At 36.1% G+C, this 23,609-nt stretch overlaps 1 protein-coding gene across 2 annotated transcripts; it reads left to right on the forward strand.

Moving 5' to 3' along the window:
- Positions 1-639: 639 nt before the first annotated feature.
- On the forward strand, positions 640-22,046 carry LOC139117185 (GDP-fucose protein O-fucosyltransferase 2-like). Of its 2 annotated transcripts, none has more exons than XM_070680075.1 (8): positions 640-830; positions 3,313-3,563; positions 9,666-9,918; positions 11,281-11,347; positions 12,381-12,510; positions 14,820-14,996; positions 15,380-15,512; positions 17,291-22,046. In XM_070680075.1, the coding sequence occupies exons 1-8, from the start codon at positions 676-678 to the stop codon at positions 17,448-17,450; spliced, it is 1,326 nt and encodes a 441-aa protein (XP_070536176.1). In that variant the 5' UTR covers positions 640-675; the 3' UTR covers positions 17,451-22,046. The 2 variants fall into 2 exon arrangements, with proteins under 2 accessions (XP_070536176.1, XP_070536175.1); XM_070680074.1 differs by lacking the exon at positions 11,281-11,347 and adding an exon at positions 11,445-11,511.
- Positions 22,047-23,609: the final 1,563 nt, after the last annotated feature.

Consider the following 23,609-nt stretch of genomic DNA (forward strand, 5'->3'; position numbering starts at 1 on the left):
AATGTTAATACATGTATTCCTATTCACAAACTATTTAAACTATCTTTTCAATACCCAAAACATGTACCTGAAAGACTAACCTAACAGATTTTATAAGTAGCCAGTTTGTTAACTGTTGTTCATTTTTCATGATTTTGACACCCATTTAGGCACGTTTAGCTTGCAACAGCCCCTATGCTTATAGGCCTAAGCTTACCCTACTTCATCGCTACGTGTGAATCGATATATATATACAACTGTGAATCTACAGCATTGTCACACTATATGGGTCCTGGAAATACCAACTACTTGGGTCGGATCGTGATGTCAAGGCCTTATGTGTTTGATAGCTAGTCATTTTCTCTGTTGTAATCGACCTGAGATATGAATTCCAAAACCGAAAATAGGCCTACGAGAAAAGTTCTTACGTCATTCTCGATACCTTATGCTATGGAGGACGTTCATTGAACTTTAGAATTGTTTACACATGCGAAATCATAAAACTATATAAATTAAACCTACCTCAAAGTCTGAAAATATCTCCATTCATTTTGACGGTATGCCCTCCTTTATACCATCTTAATCTACTTTGAATTTCCCACTGCGGGCAGACGACAATTTTTATGCTTCTTCAGTGCCTCATCCTCATTGGCAGATTGCTGTACGCAAGCGCAGTTTGAAGACAAAAAATTCAAGATGGCTTCCTTTGAGCCGAGAGTCTTCGGTCAGCTACTTTCGTTTGTGTTTATGCTCGCAATAGTACTTGCAACAGCTCATAATCCTGACCAAGATTTAGCATTTCAAGCAGGAAGTCAACAGACGCTGAAGGTTGGCGTTGCAAAACCTAAAAGGTGAGTTTTACAGTTGTGCACTGTTGTCATTCATACGCACTGCCTTCGTTCGACGTCGACTGTCTATAACTATGAGTGAACGAACGTGCACCATCGCAGCTACGTGGACGTGCACAGATGCACAAGCTCAACAACTGCATCTCTCTATAAGCGTTGATTCAGATTAGCAAGCCTGAACACGAACACAACCAGGTCTCAGATCGTCCCTGTTAAACGAGAGTAACTCTTAAAAGCTGAGCTGACATCTGTACGGCAGGTGATCAGACATGCATATTTACCAGTGCACCACTGCCAGCCAGTACTATGAATGCTATACATGTAGGTGTGAACAATAGGCCATAAGCCGATAGCGAGTATGTCTTTGCTTAGACTGTCTGTGGACCTTTAGAATGGACGTATCTTATTTAACTCCATGAGGGGACGAAACACGTCAGCTTTTGTGCTCAGCTTACAGGCTTTACCGCTTGGGAAAGCCAGCAGCTGAAATCGATGGCTGTTGGCCGCAGCGTAGACGATAATCTTTATTGTACCCGCGAGCCCCCAGAAGCAGTACGTGGCATTGATTAATCTCTCTGTAGTAGGGTATTCTTCTATTCAAAGTTCAAAGTTATGCAATCATTGCCAAACCTTATTTCCGGTATATAACAATGTTTTCGGTTTACTAATACTATTAGTAATAGCCCTGCGTACGATGCTGTGTGTTCCGCTACAGCTAATAGCCCCGTCACCACAGCCCTGCAAAGACCCGTACGTAGAGTTGGTGACTTCAAATCCATTTTGGACTTGACGTAAAAAGCCAAATTACTGCCGAAATTCAGCGTTCTTGGGCCAAGTCGTATCCCTGCCTACCTCAGCTACTCGATCGCTTCCAAAAATGCCAGTCTTTTATTCTTTTTTCGTAAATAACCGTCGATGTCGGCAACTCTCTCGCTAGCCCTGCGTACGTACGCAGTGTACGCTGTGTGTCAGGAACGCACACAGGGAATGCACAGCGTACACTGCGTACGTACGCAGGGCTAGCGAGAGAGTTGCCGACATCGACGGTTATTTACGAAAAAAGAATAAAAGACTGGCATTTTTGGAAGCGATCGAGTAGCTGAGGTAGGCAGGGATACGACTTGGGCCCAAGAACGCTGAATTTCGGCAGTAATTTGGCTTTTTACGTCAAGTCCAAAAATGGATTTGAAGTCACCAACTCTACGTACGGGTCTTTGCAGGGCTGTGGTGAGCGGGGCGATTAGCTGTAGTGGAACACACAGCATCGTACGCAGGGCTATATTAGTAATAGATCAAGTCTGTTGTTGTACCCAGACAAAATTCTGTCACAAACTGTGAAAAAAGTCATAGGCAGAGACTACCAGTTGCATATACCAGTATAATGATAACGCATAATGTTTAGTCTTTTGCACCGCAATTATCAGACATTTTAATGATAATGTGTTAGACCATGTGCCGGTTCATTTTAATGATTGATTTTACAGCTGTTTAATGTGTAATTTTGTACTTTCTAGGCTACTGTATATGCATTTCTCACTCTGGCACACTCCCCAAAATTCGTTGTAATTTCTATTGTAAAGTCCTATCATACTCATGTAAAGTACTTATTTATCTCCACCTAAGACCCACCAGACCTGTCCTATCAGTTCCAAAATATATTTAGTACTCAAAATGTTGTCTCACTAAATATCTTATCAATGAGCAAAATATGCTAAAGTCTTTGGCTAGGCTATGCATGTAGCATTTCTTCTTACAGTGGAACCACATATTGTGGAGCAAACTCCATGATACGATATACAAAATATATTTGTTAGCTCCATCGTTAGACATACTTTTTGAAAGAGCAATTAATTTGAATTACATGTACTTGTAGAAGAGTGCTACTTTTAACAAAATAATCAGTGATAATAAATACAATAAACAATGAAATGTGAATTCAGTACCTGCCATAGATACCATTAGCAGCAATAAATAACAAAAAACTATTGTCCTTGCTCATATTTTTGTACAGATTTAAAGGGCCAGTAGCTGTAACTTTACAGACTCTAAAGGTCTGTGCTATTATCAGTGATTTTTTTTAGTATTTTTGTTAGTTCTTGTTTTACTTCCAAAAGTGTGTTGAAGCATCACTAATTAGCTTGCCAATCAGCATCTACACATCTAGAATGCAATGTTATTGTTTAAGTATGAATTATGGTCCAGTCCAGAATTCACTTATGAATAATTTAATTCTGTATATTCCAAATTCTGATAAGAAGCAGTATGGGATAACTCCGGCCTCCAGTGGAAAGTACCATTTTCAATAGGATGACCACTCTCATCAGTGTTAACTGATGTGTGCCAATCAATGCCACTAAGAGACTAAAGATCCCTTTTGTGCACTAGTCGTTGAACTTGGAAATGTGAGATGTTCTTGATACGAATAGATTGACAGATACTGTCAAGATATGTGTTCAGTTTACACTCTGCGTCAAATTGCTTACAGGTTCTTGTTGTACGATGTTAATCCTGGTGAAGGCTTTAATTTGAGGCGAGACGTCTACATGAGAATTTCGAATTTGGTGAAAAGGCTCCGGGAAAAGGAAGAGTGGATTTTAGTTCTACCTCCCTGGGGCAGAATTTATCACTGGCAATCGTATCACCTTGATCAAATGAAAATCCCATGGTCATTGTTTTTTGACCTGGAAAGTATGAGTAAACATGTGCCAGTCATAGAATTTGAAGATTATATAAAAGGTGAGTAATTACAAGTACAGAATACGCTAAAGCTAAATTAAAATTATCAATAGTACAGCTCTTAAAGTGGCAGTCCTCAATCCCTGTTTCTCACATTAATGAATATAGACATTCAGTGATTATATAATTTCAGTCCTTTATCCTCCTCTGAAAGTTCTGCACAGCTAGTCAATTTGCTCAGAGATGAAGCTGATTAAAAAATGTGCCCCTTTAAAGGGACAAAGTCGGCCATTTTTCATGAATTTTGTTTGATGCAAGATACTTCTTATATTGTTTGACATGTTGAAAGATACTGAATAAATGGGTGACCATGCATATATTCGACTCTGATTTTAGACAAATGAAACCATCGCGAAAATGAATTAATGGTCATGACCATTAATTTATTTTCGCGATGGTTTCATGTATCATGTATAAAACTGCGGTCAAATATCGGCATGGTCACCCATTCATTCAGTATCTTTCAACATGGCAAACAATATAAGTAGTATCTCGTATCAAACAAAATTCATGAAAAATGGCCGACTTTGTCCCTTTAAGGGGACAAGAACTGTAACTTTTGATAATGCTCTCATTTTTTCAATGTGTAGAAAGTTGGACAAAAGACACCCCAGGCTGTGTTGACAAGTAGAAAGTTAGGTACATGTACATGTATGTCAACAAGATTTGATCTTGAAGAGTAGAACAAGGAAAAGCATTTCACAAGTCACAGTCAGAAAAAAATCATCAAAGATACAACTAAATTAAACAACAACTAATCAGCTTCAAGTTACACAACCACTATACTTGCAACAATTCTTACGAATGGCAAACTTTAATGTTTTTCTTGTTTAGGAATCACTACATGTCAGCAATACAATAAACTGTGTCAGCTATTTTATTGATTATGTCATTATTGTTTGCATTTTTCATACAGCTAATTTTCTGATACATGTTACATGTACTTTATTACAAAATTTGCAACAACAGTTTACCCTTGAGTACACATGGCTTGTATATGTACATTTGTGAAATCTTAATAGTCAATATGAGATTATTTTTGAGAAAAGTTTTGCATTAGGCATGTACATGTATACAAATGTAGAGGAAATTGAAAACTCTTTTCATGTATGAGAACATCTGAAATGCATAATGTACTAGTATTCAAGCCTCCATGTATAATGGATGAAAGCAAACTCTGCATGACCTAATATACTAGGTGAAGCCCAGTACATTATTGAGTGCAAAGTTTGCTTTAGTTCATAATGGACTGGGAGGAGATACATTATTGCTATTATTTTATAGTTTTGTTGATGCCAGTGAATTACGGGTCAGTCACAATCAGGGTGCGCTAGAGTGTGTCACTTAGGTCAAAATTTCAAGTTCATGATAACTGTCCAGTTAAATAATATGTTGAAAGGTTATGGTATGGGGCATATCTTCCTAAAATTTGGTGAAGCAAACGTCATTAGTTTTACCACAGTGCACATTGTTTTATATGGTCGACGCAGTGTCACGGACGCTACAGAAATGTTGTACATGAAACATAAATGTCATAATAAAATTTTAAACAATGATTTGTTAATGCTTTCTAATGTTACTACAATATAAAAGATGCATATTGGCATTAAAATAAGCTATACTTGGTATGATTTACTTAATTTTTCCATGAATAAACACAACCTCAAATTTAGTGAGAAATACAGCAATATTGATCATATTTTTTAATAGGACTTTCAACTTCTCTATGTCCTTCCGCTGGTATGCTGTACTTAAAAGTTTTATTGTCATGAATTAACCATGCTATAGCAACAATATTAATACCACTCAGTGTAATCAAAATGAACTTCTTTCTAAAATATTTTCTGTTTAGTATGACATGTAATTTTGTCACGGACGCTACCTAAATCAAACTTAAAAGTTAGGTCAATTTGAAATATAAAAGCAATCAACAATCTGGTTTTTTCTTTCTCTTTTCTCCAAAACCTTTCACTATCAAATATTTAAATTGTGAAAATTGTGTCAAAACATTGACAATTTCTTAAATTAAACAAGAAAGCTATAGCAACTACTGCAAAATCAGTTGGAGTATGTGAAAAATGTCTATACCAGTAATAAACTTTCAATATGTCAAAAAACACAGAAGTTAATATTGCTTGTGCCTTACTTAAAGTGTAAAACCAAGATAAAACTAGACACCTAAATCAGAAATCAGGCTAGAGCGACAGGTCCCACAATAAAATTTGCTACAATGTATCTGACACACCACCCAAGAAACCAAATGGCTTGCAGCTGTTCTAACACCTGTCAGGATGGGGCGCACACACACCTAGGTGAGGCTGGAGATCAGAGACGTAGTCTGCCAACCTTTGACCTCTGTTCTATAATATATCTGTACTCTCTGACGAGCGTAAAGTTGGCGTCATACTCATCCTCATCCTCAGCCTCAGAGGTCACGCGAAAATGAGGATGAGGATGACGCTACAGCGTCAGCTCCACCGGCGTCAGATTTGATTATTCCCGAATGCGTCTGATGAATGATAAGAGTAAAAACGACTTTAAAAATGTGCTTCAAGTTTCATATCACTGTAAATGTTAATTAAAGCACAGTGGGATTTGCATTTCATAATATTTAGTTACCTCTCCTCTCAATATCCGTTTCTCACGATGTAGTTATAACGCAACATTCTTAGCCCTTAATTTCCTTAAAGTTCAAAGGTTGTATGTTTAATACGTTGACTTTTCAGGCCTCAAGTCATAGTTATACCAGTTAATTGTTTTATATGTCCTCTGAATAATTAGGGCTTGCATATCGCCTCTCATGGTGGCAATTTTTACACATTTCAGACCATGTATACCTTTTTTGCACTAATTTTTGGAAGATCCTTAACGCAAGAGTTGAGAGGATACCAACAAACACATCAGCAGATGCATGGACTGAAAATTACGAACATTTCAAAAAAAACTAGTCTATATGAGATATTCTAACAATAAAATATTACCTGCGAACTAGTTTTACGATTCAAAAGAAAGTTGAGAAAGAATGGAGTTGTTATTTTCTTAAGTTATGGGCGAATTTTATCATTTATCCGTCATCGGGTAGCATAACTTCGGCAATCTTCAGATACGACGCTGAAGCTGACGCTGAGTAGCGTCATTTTAGCATCAGCTAGAAAGGTCACCTGAGGATGAGGATGACGCCAACTTTACGTTCGTACTCTCTGCCTTCATAATATATGAAAGTGGTGGAGACAGAGTTAAGGTGGTTGGAAAGGCTATTTTTGCACCAATTCTTTTCTCAGAGTTAATGTCAAGTTTCAGGTGTTAGAATCAAGATATTTAGTTCAAATTTTCAGGATAACTCCCTCAGTTAATATTTTCTCCAAAGAATATAAAAATTGTATATTTGCAGCCATGATTTTGAAATATGACACCAGTACATATCAAAATTTAATTTTTCATATTTTTTTTACATATTTGAATTTAATAATAATTGGATAGTATTAATATTACCAAATTAGTTATAAATATGTTGACACTATTTATTGTAAGATTTGTACGGCAGGATTTGTAAATAAAATTTGTTTTTATGATTTTACATGGGTTTATATATCAAAAAATTATTAAAAATTCTTTCAAATTTCAAAATGTGATTTTTCAAAAAGTACTTCAAATACAGGAAAATTGTGCCATACAAATCTTATCTGTAACCTTGTTAATAGGCTGTAAAAATTCCATGTCCATATCTCATTTCAAAGTTGGATTAAATTGGTACACAATTTATGTAGGAAAACTATTATTCTGTCAAAAATGTTGAAAACAAGCCATACTTGCACCCCTCTTTTGAAGTCATAGAGCAGTTTTTTTGGTTAATCTCACTTTTGACACCTCTTTGACACTCAAAGAATCTAGAAATGCATTTACAATAGCAGTCACTCACTCTGAATGCCAGCACTGCCTTGTCAAACTTTCCTGAAAAACAGCAAATAATGACTTTCCCTTTTCAAAGATTTTATTAAAAGTTAGGGGACCTCTACCATAGTTAATACACTAAGGACTCCCCAACTTCTTCTTATTTGGTCAGTTTTTCAAAAGTTTTAACAGGCTATAACTCTGCAATGCCTTTGTGCCCAAATGTCTAGTTTTTTTTATTCCACAGAGAATATTGACTACTTTTATATTTTAATAGTTTTGTTGAAATTTATAACTGACGCTCTAGCCTTTCCAACCACCTTAACACAAATGTCATTTCTTATCCCCTTGATTTTTTAAAATTCAAAATGTGATAACAAAACAATAAAATGTGGTGGTTATTTCACATTTAGATTGGCTTATAATCTGAAAAATAATGTTTGCATTTTATTGTAGCATCCGTGACATAATGAATTGAAATGGAATACACAATAATATATGCATATACATGTACAGCACAGAATTCATTGTTCTTTTCACTAGAATTCTAATAACATATTCAATATAATTACTGCATTCTTAAAAAACACCAATCTAAGTGTTAAAGTTGAGGCTCAACATAACTTTTTGAGTGTTTTATTACTTTTTAAAAAATCAGTTTTGTGCAAATTTACAATTTTATGCCTTGAAGACATTTTGTAACCCAACTCCATGTATGTACACACAATACACACTAGTATTTATATGTTTCAGTGGATTAACTGCTTTAAAATGTTTTAAATAGTTATTAATTATGACTATGTAGTAAACACCGTCACGGACGCTACACCGTCACGGATGCTACATTTCCATATTTTAGGAATATTAATAGTGAATGCAAGGGACAGTAATTATATAATTTGTTTATTTAAGGTAGGCACCTATTGACACTTAGGCCTGTGACATCAGATCTTTTATAACTCCTGTTGTCCTTAAGATATGAGTGTGTCACGGACGCTACAAGAAATTCCGACCACAACGATCTCCATTTTCATTTATTCACAAAACAATACAATATGCAATTTTATTTTAATTTTGGTGTATAAAATGCTTGCCATGGATGTTGAGGTTGGAATTAAATTCAATATTACAATATTTTACCCATTTTTCTACATATAAACTAAAGGTACATGTATATGTACTTATGGTCATAAAACACAAAAAACATCACGATGTTACAGTTTTGGTAAAAATACCACAGTTTCTGTTCTGATGCACATAATCACATGAAATAACTTGTGAAAGAAAGATTAGGTATTCTGCAATAACATATGTAAGCTAAAAATTCCACAATTTTAACACTGTGTTCCCAAAAAACATTTTGAAATTAAGTACATTTTGAAGTGAAACAGCATAACGCTACTTTTTACAGTTTTTAAAGGCATTTTTGTGGATGTACAACCAAACCTGCACAATATATGCAATATTTCTTTATGTGACCAAGTTAGTTACAACTATTACTATTTATTAGAAACAAATAAGCAATATAATATCAGTCTGAATAGCAGATATATGTCCATAACAAATGAAAATCATCTAGCGCACCCTGATTGTGACTGACCCGTTAGTATATGTAGAAAAGATGCTAGATAATCGGATACTTTATCAGTGATAATCTTGGGGATGATGTCACAAAATTCACTGTTATTGCCAAAGATATAATACATTGTATGGCTATTAATATTAATTTACCAATTGGCAAGGGGTCTGTTTACAGACACCACAAAAAGCAAATATAACAATTAAAACAATGAACACAACAAAGACAAGTTAGATAAGAACAATACAGCTAAGCATCAATATAGACAACTATCAGGGCATAAGGATACATTGGAACAAGTCGAAAGGATATTTTTCGAAGTACCGCATGTACATCATGAGTTAAACCTGAATAAGCTACATCAGTATGTAAGTTGGCTTCAGAAACATCATTAAAACTACTTCAATATCCTAAAACAACAGAGTACTTCCTTAAGTGACAGTCATAAATACACAAAATAACATGTTGATACAACTGGCTCAGTAAATATAAGTCACTGAACAACACTTATCCATCAACTATTTGAACAACAGTTAGGACTTCCGCACACAACAAAAATTTCATGGCTGCTTTGCCAGGGTGTGTAACTTGTACAGCATATTCACAGAGGAACTCGTTTCTTTTCAATTCAGAAACTGGAGAGCCAGCAATAGATGAGCTTTACTATCTACAGCGGTACGAAGAAGGCTGGAAGGATGGCAAATGGGAGGAAAAGTTGGATGAAAGGGAGTGTATAAATCCACCAGTATACAGAAAAGACTCTTCTGGAGTCTACAAAGGATTTTTCTGGGGATACAAGGATGCGTATGCAAGGAATTTTAAATGTATTTCAGTCCAAGGGTTTGCAGGCATTCTTGCTCCATTCCTCCTGAACACAACTGCCAGGTTAGTGCAACACAGTTTACTGTTAAGGTAATATGCACCTCGAAAGTGAAAGACTTAAACTTTTGCTCACACTTTCCTCAGTGAAACTTTCAACAATTCTCTTACCAAAGCAAGAATAAAAATCAGGGGTCACCGTGCAAACTTTGGTACCAGAGAGAAAAATAACTTGCGATTTCTCGATATTTGAAATCCAAAATGGCCGCCATCCCTGTGTTAACTCTATGAGAAAAAATAAAATTTTCGATTTTCGAAAAACTAAGACGGTGAAAACTTTTCTTTCGCCAAGAGCTTCAAAATGAACCCCCACAAGTGGTAGGTCAGAAGAAAATTGATAAAATTTGAAGGCCTGATTTTATGTCCCCGAGGTGCGTTCTACCTTAAGGTGAACTTGTTTCCAATGTTAAATTTTCAGAACTTTAGAAATGTAAAATGAATTTTGTATCGTGGTACACACATGTCATTCAGTGAGTCATTTATCTTTTCTCAGTAAAGTTTGTTTAACCCTTTGAGCGCCAAAGTCAATGTCTGTCGCCTTGATATAATATAACCAATGAATATTTGTTCAGATTTGTAAAAATTTTGATCAAAAACTGTAGCCAATGAAAAATGAGGTCTGTTTGGTCCAAAATTATCAAAAAAATTACAGAAAAAATCACAACATGTGGTAAAATGTTCCACTAAAATTTTGGAGGGAAAAATTACAGCTCTCAAAGGGTTAAGTACATTTACCACTTGAAGTTTAGGTAGAGAAGTATTTGCCTTGGGAACAGATACATGTATTTGTTTCCTTGTTTTCTGCTTGTGTACACTCACTTTGAAGCTTGTTGGGTAAATGAAGTTTGCACCGTCTCATTTAGGTGGAAATCGAAAATGTAAATTAATTTTCCTGTAGAACTGACACAGGGATGGCCTCCATTTTGAATTTCAAGTGTCAGTAATTGATAGGTAATTTGATTCTCTTATACAAAAATTTGCAAGGTGCCCCTTGATTACTATTCTTGTGTTTGAAATAGAATGATTTAAAGTTTTTTTGAAAAAAGTGTGAGCAATGTTTAGTCTTTGCTTTTGAGGCAAGGAAACTTGTACATCAATAAATATTCTGAATGAAATAATGCATGTTTATATGATATGCATATACACCAGCCTTTTTACTTAAGTTTCAGAAAAAAACTTTTAGATTGACCACAGCGTACTTACAGCAATAAGTATTTTATCGTTGAAATTTTTAGATTATTGTATGCTTTGCAACAGAACCCACGCTTTCTTCCTTTCAAATTATACAGAATGTGTACGCCATACATTAAACGAAAATGACATTGTTTCTGTTTCTTGTTGTGGCTGCTGGACCAAAATTTTCCACAGATCCGTCTTTATAGAAAGAGGAGAGGTAGTCCGTCATGACACATTTGGAGGCCAGGATTATTGGACTGTAAGTTTGCTGACTGTAATATTAATGCTTTTGTTTTGTTTTGTTTTTCTTTTCTGCTTTCCACAATATACCGGCACTGGTATCTCTTCTTCCTTAGATCTGTATTCATTGAACGGGCTGAAGAAGTTTTACATGATAGCTATGGCCAAAAAGATTACTGGGATGTAAGTCCTTATCCTCAAAGGATATTCCAGTTATTTATATCTTTGATTTCATTGCATGACATTGTCTTCGGAACCTGAAGTCACTTGCCATTTTAGCAATTGAAAGTTGGTCTGAAAATGATGTCTCAGAGGACAGAGACAGAGTTGGGGCACGTACCGCATAGTTTACCTTAACCTGTTCACCCTACTTCCCTGTGAACAGGTCCAAAGTGACCATTGATAACAATGGGTTTGGGCCAAACCATGGTGGTGAAAGGGTTAAATTGTAAGTTTGACTGTATTTGTTTGATGAAATAAGTAGATTCTCATGTTCTCCTCCCTTGAAATACAAAGCATTATTCTTACCAAGCACATTCAGTGCATTATGTCTTTATTTGTTGACAAATGAATCTTGGTTTTAGACTCAAATTCAGCTGTCAACAATAATACAGGATTATACTCATGCACAGCTTGTTACATATGGCAAGTGAAAAATGAGTCCATTTTATGTGATTTTAGGTGTATGAGGAGAAAGTGCATTTTACAAACGAAACAAAAGTAATGAAGAAGACATGAAAATTGGCAAACAGTGAAGCTTCAAGATATGCATATTCCATTCCTTGACCTTGAGAGTTAGAGTGGCATGCGTGTGTCTTCCATTTGTGAAATTTCAACTTGACGATGTTTTTGGAGACTTCTGATCACTGATGGTCAGATGCCAAATCATTCCTAATCAAAGTATTCTGTAAAGTGTGACTTTAGTACACGTGAGCTTATTCATTCCGTTGTATACATGGCATATTTTATTTTGTTTCCTGCCAAAACACTTTTATCTGAAATACATGTAACTTTTGAATACATGTCATTGAACATTTTGTGGTTTCCTTTAGGCAAGGCGAAGCATGAGGTTCTCCGAACCACTCAGGGATATCGCTGATGCATTCAGGAAACAGTACTTGGATTCAGATGATGAAAGAGACAAGACAGTACTGACAGATGATTGGCGTGACATGAAGGCAAGTTTACCACTATAAGTTTTTCTGTCATTTCTCATTACATAGGCAGTGCATCGGTCCGTGTGAATTACATAGTGTAAGGTTGATTGCCTTAATCTAAATCAATACAATGCAGTCCTCTCCTCTGAAATAGTTTCATAGAATATTACTGATGTGCTTAAATTTTGTTAACACTTTGAGCGCCAAAGTCAATTTTTGTCACCTTTATAAAATATACTGATTATTCCTCGTAATTTTTTTTCAGATTTTACCAAAATTTTGATGAAAAACTGTAGCAAATAAAATATGATGTCTGTTTGGTCCAAAATTATCCAAACAATTGCACAAAAATTTGCAAAAACTGGTAAAATGTTGTACTAAAATTTTGGTGGGAAAAACTTACAGCACTCAAAGGGTTAATATTTACATAGAAAGTGAGGTCTACCCTTATCCTGCAAAGTTCATGTGTCATCATCATGTCAAGTTGGTTAAATCCTTGGAGCCATAACAGGTCCAATATGTTGTATGTTATAAACAAGGACTTGAAAGTTTGAAGGCCCAGAAACAAAGATACTGTAAACATGATTTTTACTGACCAAACCTGCTGTAACACCCCTTGCCAAGCAAGTGAATATGCATAGATGTTTTGTTGTAGTTCAGTGCCACTTTTCATCGACTTGGCATATCAATACTACTTGGGAGGATAAGGTTTAGAGAAGTAAAATTTCTTTCACAAAGTTAGTTCGTTTTTTAATGGGTACATGACTCTTTCATCATATTTCTCAAAAAATCACTTAGCATTTACAAGTTCCACACCTCTTAGAGAGCAAAATATTCATCTTTTCAATGAAAGGACTTCTAATGCAAATCTTGTCAAAAAATACCATAAAAAATAGAAATCATGATAGATGTCCAGTTGTCACATTTACAATTGACCGTTATTAAAATCTTGGAAAGGATGTCTACATGTTGGAAATTTTTGAAATGTTACCACAGTAAGCCTTGCTGCTTTCTTCAAAAAGACAATTTCCATTTATAATGACCAACAGATGTAAACTGCCTCATGGTTAAACTGGCTAATGTTTCCATGATCGCAATTTTGAAGAAACACTGTTTGACTCTACAAGATGTTGCATGGCTATAATTTTTGCAGGACATTACACTGTATATGTGACAAACACAATATCTCTATACAGTTTGAACTGCATAAAGTTGAGTTATGGTCAAACTGTAAAAATATCAACTCTTTCAAAAATTGATGTGGTGCATATGGTCGGCATTTGACTTATACATTTGCCTATATGTCTTCCAAGACCTCTCCAGCAAAAAAATGCCTGTATTGCTTGTTTCTATGAAGGCTGGTGATTGTTTTTAAAATTCCACAGTATACTGATCCACAAAGATTTTTGTGTTCTACATTTTACACAAGACTTTGCAAACCCTTGTTTGTCAGTGGCGACATTTACTACGTTCAGACTGGAAAAAATCGGAAACGTTTCTGTGACACTATTTGTGATTTGCAAACAGAAGGAATTTGATACCAGTAGTTTGAGTCCGCTTCGGTCCGCACACACAAAATTGAGTCTTTGTTTTGTTGTTCAAGCCGGCTTAATGCGCCCTCTCGAGTTCAAAACGTGTACCCGGGGTATACAGTATGGCCAAGCATACATCGTTGTAACAACATGGCGGACATAAACGATGTCATACTGTTGTACTGCTTGCCACTTGTTGCTGTCAACAACTTCTTTGTACTTACATGTAAGTTTCCGTGCCTTAATCTTGCAGTGGTACTAATCATCTGTCCAGTTTTAACCCTTTTGTAGAGCACTTTCAGCACTTTTTTGTAAACGAGGTTGTCTCTACAGGTTCTGTTCAGCATTCTCTGTACACTTTTGTCCGCCCAGACTGAGATAAACAGACTGATGTCATCGTCAGATCAGTTATTGCCACGAGATGTAATGCTCTGTTTGGCAGCCATGGTAAAAGGAAATTGAATGTCAGTTGTTGTTTGTTATATATTACAAATGCCTGTGGCACGAGGGCATTTAAGACAGCTCTGAAGCTGCTCAGTCTGTTCATACAGCGAGTTGCGGATAGAGTTAATCCCTATACTGGCTCAGGTCTGGCCGGCTAAACCATCTCAAATTTGAAAACGTTTCAGACCCACTTCGGAGTGTCCACACATAACTTTTTATGCCAGTATTGAACCAGAGCCGTTTCACAGTCATTTTAATGGCTTGTGTGTGAACTGCGCTATCGTAGTCACCATTACTGTGGAGTAGGATTATAAGGATCACATCGTTGATCAAATCTCTTTGTCACATTTCCAGCCAGCAGAAGGATCAGCAAAGGGAGGTCCATACATGGCTGTGCATCTCAGGAGAAAAGATTTTGTAAGCAGCCACAGAAAGGATGTGCCCTCACTCAAAGAAGCAGCCAAACAAATCAAGAAAGTTTTGAAAGCGGAAAAATTAGACAAGTTGTTCGTAGCCACAGATGCACCAAAGGAAGGCAAGTGTACATATGTTGTGTTCACTGATAGCTGCAAATATCAGGGCAGTCAGTTAATCTATCAATTAAACAGCTGATGTTGTGATCCTCATCAATTACATATAGGAGTCCTAAATGCTGTTTCTATTTGTATCGCTGTCAAAATAGGTTGGCATTTATCCATAGATTATTAAAATACTTAACGGTTGAAATACATATAGTATTTAGATTGTATCATGTACCCTACAACATCTGCAAGCTATATCACAGAATTTACCAAGTTCACTGTGTATCAAGTCAGGGAACTCATCAGAGCTCTTTGACAGATCTATATAATTTCATTTCATAATCAAGTAAACACACTTTGATCTCGTTTTCCTGTCTCCTCTTTTCATGATTTGTAGAGTTAGATGAGCTCAAGAAACATTTCAAAGGCAAAACTGAAGTGTTTAGATACATGCCGCCGACTGAGATCCATGAGAAATACAAAGACGGTGGAGTGGCTATCATTGACCAGTGGATTTGTGCTCATGCAAGGTAAGGTCATTTGCTAGGCATTCATGAAAGTACTTGGATTAAGGTAGTACGAGCCTTGAAATTGAAAGACTTAAAACTTTGCTCAAACTTTCTTCAAGGAAAATTTAAACCACTGCCTTTCAAAATTGATTATAAAATTAGGGGTCATGACCACTGTGCAAATTTAGACAAAAATTACCATTATTATACTGACTTTTGAATTCAAAATGGCCACCATCCTATGGTGGAAATTAAATTTTCAATTCTTACAAAAATGAACTGGTGAAAACTTTATTCACTCAATGAGCTTCAAAATGAACCCCTACAAGTGGTAGACCACTACCATTAATTGTAAAAGTTTGAGAGTCTGAATATCTGTCCCCGAAGTGCATTCTACTTGAAAATAGAAATTAAGTCTGTTTCACCTGAGGCTGTTCACAGAAAAAAAGAGGCTCCAGACTGTTTGATTCACATCACTGGTGTGATGTGTTCTGTAAGAACATGGCATGTGTTAATATGATAGTCTGTGGGAAAGACTCATACAAAATATGAAATTTGGATTTCCATATAAGTATCTGCAGTCATTAGAGCTGTGTATTTTAATTGGATTGGCGTCACCAAATAATCATCAATACAATACTGTGTGATTTTTGTTTTGATATTTGAAGTTAATGTAAATATAAGCAGCTATTTTCCTTTAAGAATATAACAAACAATCAACTTTTGTCAGATTAGTTAGGAATGTATGCTAAGTGTGGGTGGTAGGTTCTGACTGGCCTGATGCATAAAATTTTTTTATCATATACCTACATTCATTTGCCTGTGTAAAGCTATGGGAGAAAGCGCCCTCAGATCCCAGCATCACGCCCTGGCCCGGTGCCCAAATATGGCAATTGCGTGCATTTTTGAACTATCTCAATTCTGGTTACAACGCGCATTGCTATCCACAGACGTTCCATTCGTACACAAAGCCAGCGCGAGATTAGGAAAACGTCTGCTCGCTCAGATCGTAGTTGCGCGTGGCGACAGTGGAGCCGCGCTGGTGACATCGGCTTTTATTTCTAAATTCTAGTGAAATCCTGTCTATACTAAGTGCGTGTCTGTTCAGTATAAATTACAAAAAATTGACATCACGCTTTTGTCCTTCTTACACCTCGATTTCAGCCTGGATCTCTGTTGGTCACGTAATAGTACGCATGCTGCTTTGCGTGTTCTAGAATTCTGCAGGTAAACAAATGACGTCATTATGTATGTCAATCCGCAATGGGAAGCGGCAATCGTATTTATGAAAACTTACACAAATGGCGATGAATTTTTGATATCGCACGCATTTTTATCTCCTAAACAATGTTGAATATTATGTAAACTACATATTTATCATTCCATAAGGTATATGATAAAACCTTTACGGCCCTGATACGGCTTTTGCGGCCCTTGGTCGTACGGTGTACAGGCCCTCGCACGCTCGGGCCCTTCCGCCATACGACCTGGGGCCGCAAAAGCCATATCAGGGCCGTAAAGATTAGTAGTCCAAGGCTCATTAGCATACCGAACTACTGTATTATGTAGACCTATCAACACCTTGATCAGGGCCTTCTCCAACCAGCTGTCTTGCAGCCTGAGATAATCTTCACTCAACTAATGCAGTGCATAGTGATACTAATTTTTTTAAACCCCAGCATAGATGGGGCAGTTTTTCTCATGACAGGCATAGATTAATATCAGATATATTATTCAAAATCAAGAACTATGCATATTGATATCACGTAGACGTTTGACTCTTACTCCTTCTCTTGCAGATTCTTTATGGGAACATCAGTGTCAACATTTTCATTCCGTATTCAAGATGAGAGGGAAATCTTAGGATTCGATCCCAAAACAACGTACAACAGATTCTGCGGAGACAAACAAAGCAAAGAAGAGTGTGAGCAACCCACCCACTGGAAAATTCAATACTGAAATAGCTTTAAATTCAGAGACGGTAAAGGCCTTGTCTGATGCTTGTTTGGTGTATCACATACATGTGCCATTTTGGCAAGATATGAGAACTCTGGGGCCGTACCAAGTGAAAGTACAATTCAACATTATCCTCTATGTGTGTATTTATTTATCGCAAAAGGCACCCATAAACAAATGCCAGTGTCTGTATGCATCTAGAAAGTCCTTGAGTTTCAAAGCCTTCTGGAAAAAGCTGGAAAAATCCTTGAAAATGAAAATGTGTCCTGGAAAATTGATAATCCATCCACCATTTTCAAATATGACTAGATGATCAGTCGTAATATTGTAAAAATGATGGGTCATGTGATATATATAAAAACTTTACATCAGAGAGGTTTAGTTACACGTAATTATGTTCCATCAGATTGCTTAGTGTCTTTGACGTTGCGTACTTGTAGCACAGACGTTCAGAACAGCAAATGACACTTCTACACGTAGTCATAATTACATGTTGTATTTTTTAGATGTTCTTGATTCTTTCTGTGAATTTCGACAAGCAACCTTGTAAAGTATCATTATAAATTTAGCAAACATTAGATTCTATGATATCAGAATTTTTCCTGGAGTTTGCACCAGTACAAGAAGTACTTTCTATGATTTCACGACATGAACGAAATGTTAGGTCTCATTCCACTTTTATCTGATTCCTGGACAAAATTTCTTTAAACCTTATCAATGAGTGTACCAGAGAAATTTGCTGATTTAATTGTGAGGTAGAACGAGGTATAAGAATAGTTTTCATATAAAGAAATTAATTTTTGAAGGAAATTACACAAATTCCACATATTTTTTGATAAAAAATGCAGCCAAGTCATCAGGAACGCACAACTAAACCAAACAATTCACATGTAAGCATGGAGACACGTACACCACTGTGCTGACAGACGTACCCATAATGTGTGTAACTGATCCTCTCTATTGTAAAAATGATGTCTGGAAAATGATATTTTGGATGTTAGAAAGTCCTTGAAAAATAGCTGATAATGTTCTTGAGAATCCTTGAATTGTAAGTGACTGTGAGTGTATGATCCCTGTGTGTACTGATCAATGCCATTGGCCAGTAGTAGTCTGAGATGTGCCTTAATTTGCCACACTGTGCAGCAGAATCTGTTCATTTATCATTATTGAGCCTTTCAGCTCAGCTGTACCCCGGTATACCTGAAGTGGGCGATACTATTGTTGGCAGTGACTGTCCATCAGGATTTAAGTCAGAGTGGACAATGCATTTATACTGACGCATGTTGTACTTACAGGGCCGACACTGTCTTCAGGCACGGCATTGGATTAGTCATTGTGCAAGAGGCATACTTGCAGCTGAAGTCAAAAACATTGTTCAATGTCAATACTTTTGCCAGTATTCCCCTTTACCCTAATACATGAGCATTAGCCATCTGTCAAGTGCATCGGCCATGAAGTTCAATGATAAACTTCAATTAACAGATCAAGATGCTAGGGTGCTGTTCACTCTCAAAAATGGACGTTTGAGATTTTTTAACAATTATTTTAAAGCAGGTTTTTGGATACACACTGTTTCCTGAAGTAGAGATTGGCATCTATATTACTCTGAAGGATGATCTTTTGGGAAATACCCGAATAATTTTTTTATATTATTAAAGAACTAATTGCCAGGTTTATAACATATTCTTTCCATTGACAATGTAGGAGTTAAAATAATTAGTTTCTGTCAAGAGTGAAACGAACTAGCCGTCCCGTATGATTTTGCTTCTGAAATATGGCACAAACTATTTTAGTCAGAAAAACATTGTGTTGTTCAGAACAACATTGAGTTGTTTAGACATCGTCAAAAGGTGACTAACCACTGCGCTCTACTGTATTTGTTTACACATCTATTTGTTGATTACAGTGTTGTGTTGAGCAAATGATCCTTAGTCAAGTCACAATGTCTACCAGCTTAAAATTATTATTATTGTCAATCTCCTTCCTTCCCAGGAATCTCTACATTAGTACAAAGCAAATCTTTCATTTGAAAGGAAATTACAGCCTTGCAAGCACAGATGTGTTATCTTTTTATTCCATTTTTAATTCCAGAGCTCATTTCACTCACCGCACCAGTGAATTCCTACATTTGAAAACAATGAATTTATTGTATATTTCTGTAACCCATCTTCCATGAGTACAGCTTTTTTCATTGCACTTTCTTAACTTTTGATGCAACGGTTTTTGTATAAAATCAAATAATTAGCATGGCGGTCTCTATTTTATCTGCATGACACAAAGCTAGATAAATTGTCCTTAGATAATTCAGTGACCATCATTGTAGCTGTTATAATACTGTTGATTTCAAATTTGTGTTTTTTTTTTAAGTTTCTGAAAACATCTTGTTTTACATTCAGAGAATAGCCTATAGATTTCATCAGTCTCATATTTACTTTCAAACGTCAACCAAGAAATATCGTTAACATTAGTATGTGTACTGTCTCTCTGTTGATACTGTTTCCATTTACGTTTGATTTTTTTATCAATCTCTACCCTACCTCACTTGACAATAACATTTTAACACTGAAACTGTAAAGATAAAATTCCTCACAAATCAATCACTGCCAAGTTTTTGCATAATCCTTTTTCTGACCATAATCTGCCATTGAGATTTCCATTTCCTTGGCTTAAGAGTCTCAGGGTCTGGTCTTCCATCTCCAAAGGGCACTGTATGTACTGTACTGTACTCTGACAGCTGTGACCAAGAAGTGTATACGGTACATGTACATGCTACTCTGAAAGAATACTCTTTCATCAAACAGTCTATGTATATAAAGGATCTAGCAGAGCCAAGTAACTGTAACATCTGATGATTTTTTTTCACTATATTTGTTTTGTGCGTCAGTTACAGCAAAAAGCATGACGAGATACACAGTATTCAGCCTATCAACTCAGCTTGTACATGTGTAAACGGCATTGCTATTGCAAACATGTGAATTCTGCTCCAGACTAGAATTCAAATGTAAACAATAACAGTGCATGTTACAGGTATAGACGCTGCATTCACAAGCCACATAGTAGGGGTTTCAACATGCTTTGGGCAGTGGAACAAGAACTAACAATTGACATACAAATAAAAAATAGTGAAAAAATCGTCAAAAGTTACGCGCAGGGTTAATTGTTCTTCCCTTTTTTTTCACAAAAAAATACATCTTTAGCCTGCTAATGCGTATCAGAAGTTATTTTGCCAGAAATAATCTTCGGAGATGGGTAACTTTAAAACTGAATTGTATTAAAAAGTGAATTTCCACTACAATGAACTTGTGTGTGAAAGCCATAATCAAACTTGTGCCTTGCGACTGTAATATACAATTTTTCTTACTATGTAAGTTATGCTTTCCAAAGGCGGTGGGCTTCTCATGATGTACATTTGAAGATGTTTCTCTCTCTAGTTGCCAGTTAATTGAAATTACTGTACATACAGACATTGTGTGTGATATACCAATGATGACTTTATAAGTTTGCTTTCAAGTACTTACAATTTCAGAGGTCTTTGAAATCAGTTGAAATTTTCAGCAAACTTTTCCAGTGAGTCTTGTATAAATACATGTACTGCATATGCTTTGCATCAAAGATTTCTTCACCACAGAGGGTTTATGCATCATCATGAATGCGAAAAGTGCTGACTGTTCATTTTTGACCCTAGTCAGTCACCTCACCAAATGCAAATTTGATACTTGAGTCAGTTGACAGATATTTAAGATCTCTTTCTTCCACTCAGAATACATTCTCTTTTCCCACAAAACAGAGACCAAACTACGGCCAAGAAAAATAAAAAGTTTGTTTCTCATCCTAGACATATTTGCAGAAATGATGCGGTGATGCCTTTTTTTTCCTCTCAATTTTTTTATTCTTAAACCAACAACAACGTGCAAAAAAATAGGAATGCATGCAGAGATAAATGCACAGCAGTGTTGCTTGAGTATTTTTGTATAGCAACATTTGTGCAGTTTGACGTTTAGTGCAGGAAAGTAGTTTTGACAGCTGAATATAACAGTGACATATGTTTACAGTTTTAAATAGAATGTTAGTGTCAGTTATTTTGTTTACAGAACTTTATTCTGTTTTATACAGCACTTTGTTATGCACAATCGTCATGTAAGTTTGCGTTTCTTTTTTTTTTTCATTTGATTTCCTCATGAGCAGAAAAAGTTGAAGCGGAGGGCCTGAATTGATGCGCATGAGGATGAGAAACAAACTTTTTTATTTTTCGTGACCTAATTAGCATTATTGCATAAGAGTACAGTTGAATGTTTTTTTCAATATCATGAATGATGTGAAGGCAATTGAGGTATACATGATAATGATATTGTACCTGCATACATTGTTCATTCCCAGTTTGAGAATTATAATTTTGTTTAAGTGATAATGGGACAACTCCAAGTAAAGTTTGTTTGTCAATGAAAAAAAAAATGAAATTGTTAGTCTTATGTAAATGTCTGTATGAGATCTACCAGGTCTATACGCAAAACATTTTCTTCCAGAGCTTTTCCTTGTGTCATTATTTACAATTTTACTCAAATAAACTTGTTGGCAGTTTTAACCATGGTCTGAAAGATAGTTTACTAGTCCCTTGCTGTATTTATTTCTTTCAAATCTCTCCATTTTCCATCCCCTTGATGGTTAGGGGTGGACTATTTGAAATCTGAGGGTTGGGGTAGTAGATTTTTTGGGGGGCAGAGGGAATTCCAAGAGGTTGCCTTTAAAAAGAGACATATCACCACAGATGGGAAGGAAAATGAGAAAGATTTAAATCAGACATAGTAAAAAAGTAAAAAACATAATTCACCTACAGATACCTTTCTTTTTTCCTTATCATTGGCACCCATTTCATAACACCTGACGTCATCACATTTTCACCAGACCTTAACACCCTTTTTTATGATCAATATTTTAACCCATACTTCACTTTTGTTTTACATTTACCTAGTTTTTTCAATTTGACATTTTTAGTAGTATTATTTACTTGTGCATCTGCCACAGTTTCTCTGTCTCCTTCCCGACTGCAGTATGCTGTGATACTCATTATTCAGCTTGTCCTGATATTGTGCTCGGTACATGTGATGACTGCTGTTGTTCTTTGCAATGATGGCCCAGGCTTACCATGCCTAGTCAATAAAAAGTTTTGTTATACATGAAGAGGTTCCGTCACCAACCCCAAATGCTGAATGTTTCGTGGAATAACCCTTTTCCATTTCAAACAACTTTCATCAAAATACTGATGACATGTCTTTCAAACCATGTTGCAGCTGGTATTTTCCAAGTAGAAGCTGCATTCCAACATGACTAGCCATACTCTGAATTAAAGCCTTTTTAGAATTTTAGAAAATACCCAAAACCTTCTGTAGCACATACATATATACAGAAGCTGCATTTGGATTTCTTGGCAACTAATAAAATGGGTGCTGGAAACAGTTGAAATTCCTATTTAAGGTGCAGCTTCTGAATAGAAATTCTTTGGAATTGCAATCATTACTCGTCTCAGTTGATAAGGTAATGCCAGGAAATCATTTTGTGGCCAATGTAATTTTGAGTCGCCATGAAAACTACATGTTTTGAAACGCTCCAAAATGGCCACCCAATGGCTCTACATGCAATGATATGTTATATTCAAAATTTTCTGTCAGGAGAGGGACTCTAACCACACCCTCCCCCCCCCCCCCCCCCGAGTAATTGATTATTTGTGTCTCTTCAGTGCACGTAATTCCCCTAACCACCATGCATTGTGCAGTTTCTCAAAACTAGTGGTTCCAAATGCTTTTAGCCTACTACCTAGAATAAACTTCACTGCTAAAAAGTGGTATATTTTTCTTAAACTGAGTCCACAATGACAGTCAATTGCAATCCCCTTGTCCTTTATCAGTAATCTTGTTGCAGTATACATGTAGGCATATTCTATTCTGTTCACAATATTCCAACTTCTTAAAGCAGATGCCTAGAGGGAGATTTCAACTTTGCACCGCTGCACATTTCTTTCCCAATACACTTTTGTAACTATTTTTAATATTTTCCTCTGAAGGGGGAAAATGAAAAACAAATTATCATAATTTGCCTAGTGAAAAAAATAATTCCAAGAAAAAAATAATTCTCCACACTCAGGTATGTTAATGCATGGGCATAGGC

The sequence above is a fragment of the Ptychodera flava genome, chromosome 18 (genome assembly GCF_041260155.1).
Source record: "Ptychodera flava strain L36383 chromosome 18, AS_Pfla_20210202, whole genome shotgun sequence".
NCBI lineage: Eukaryota > Metazoa > Hemichordata > Enteropneusta > Ptychoderidae > Ptychodera > Ptychodera flava.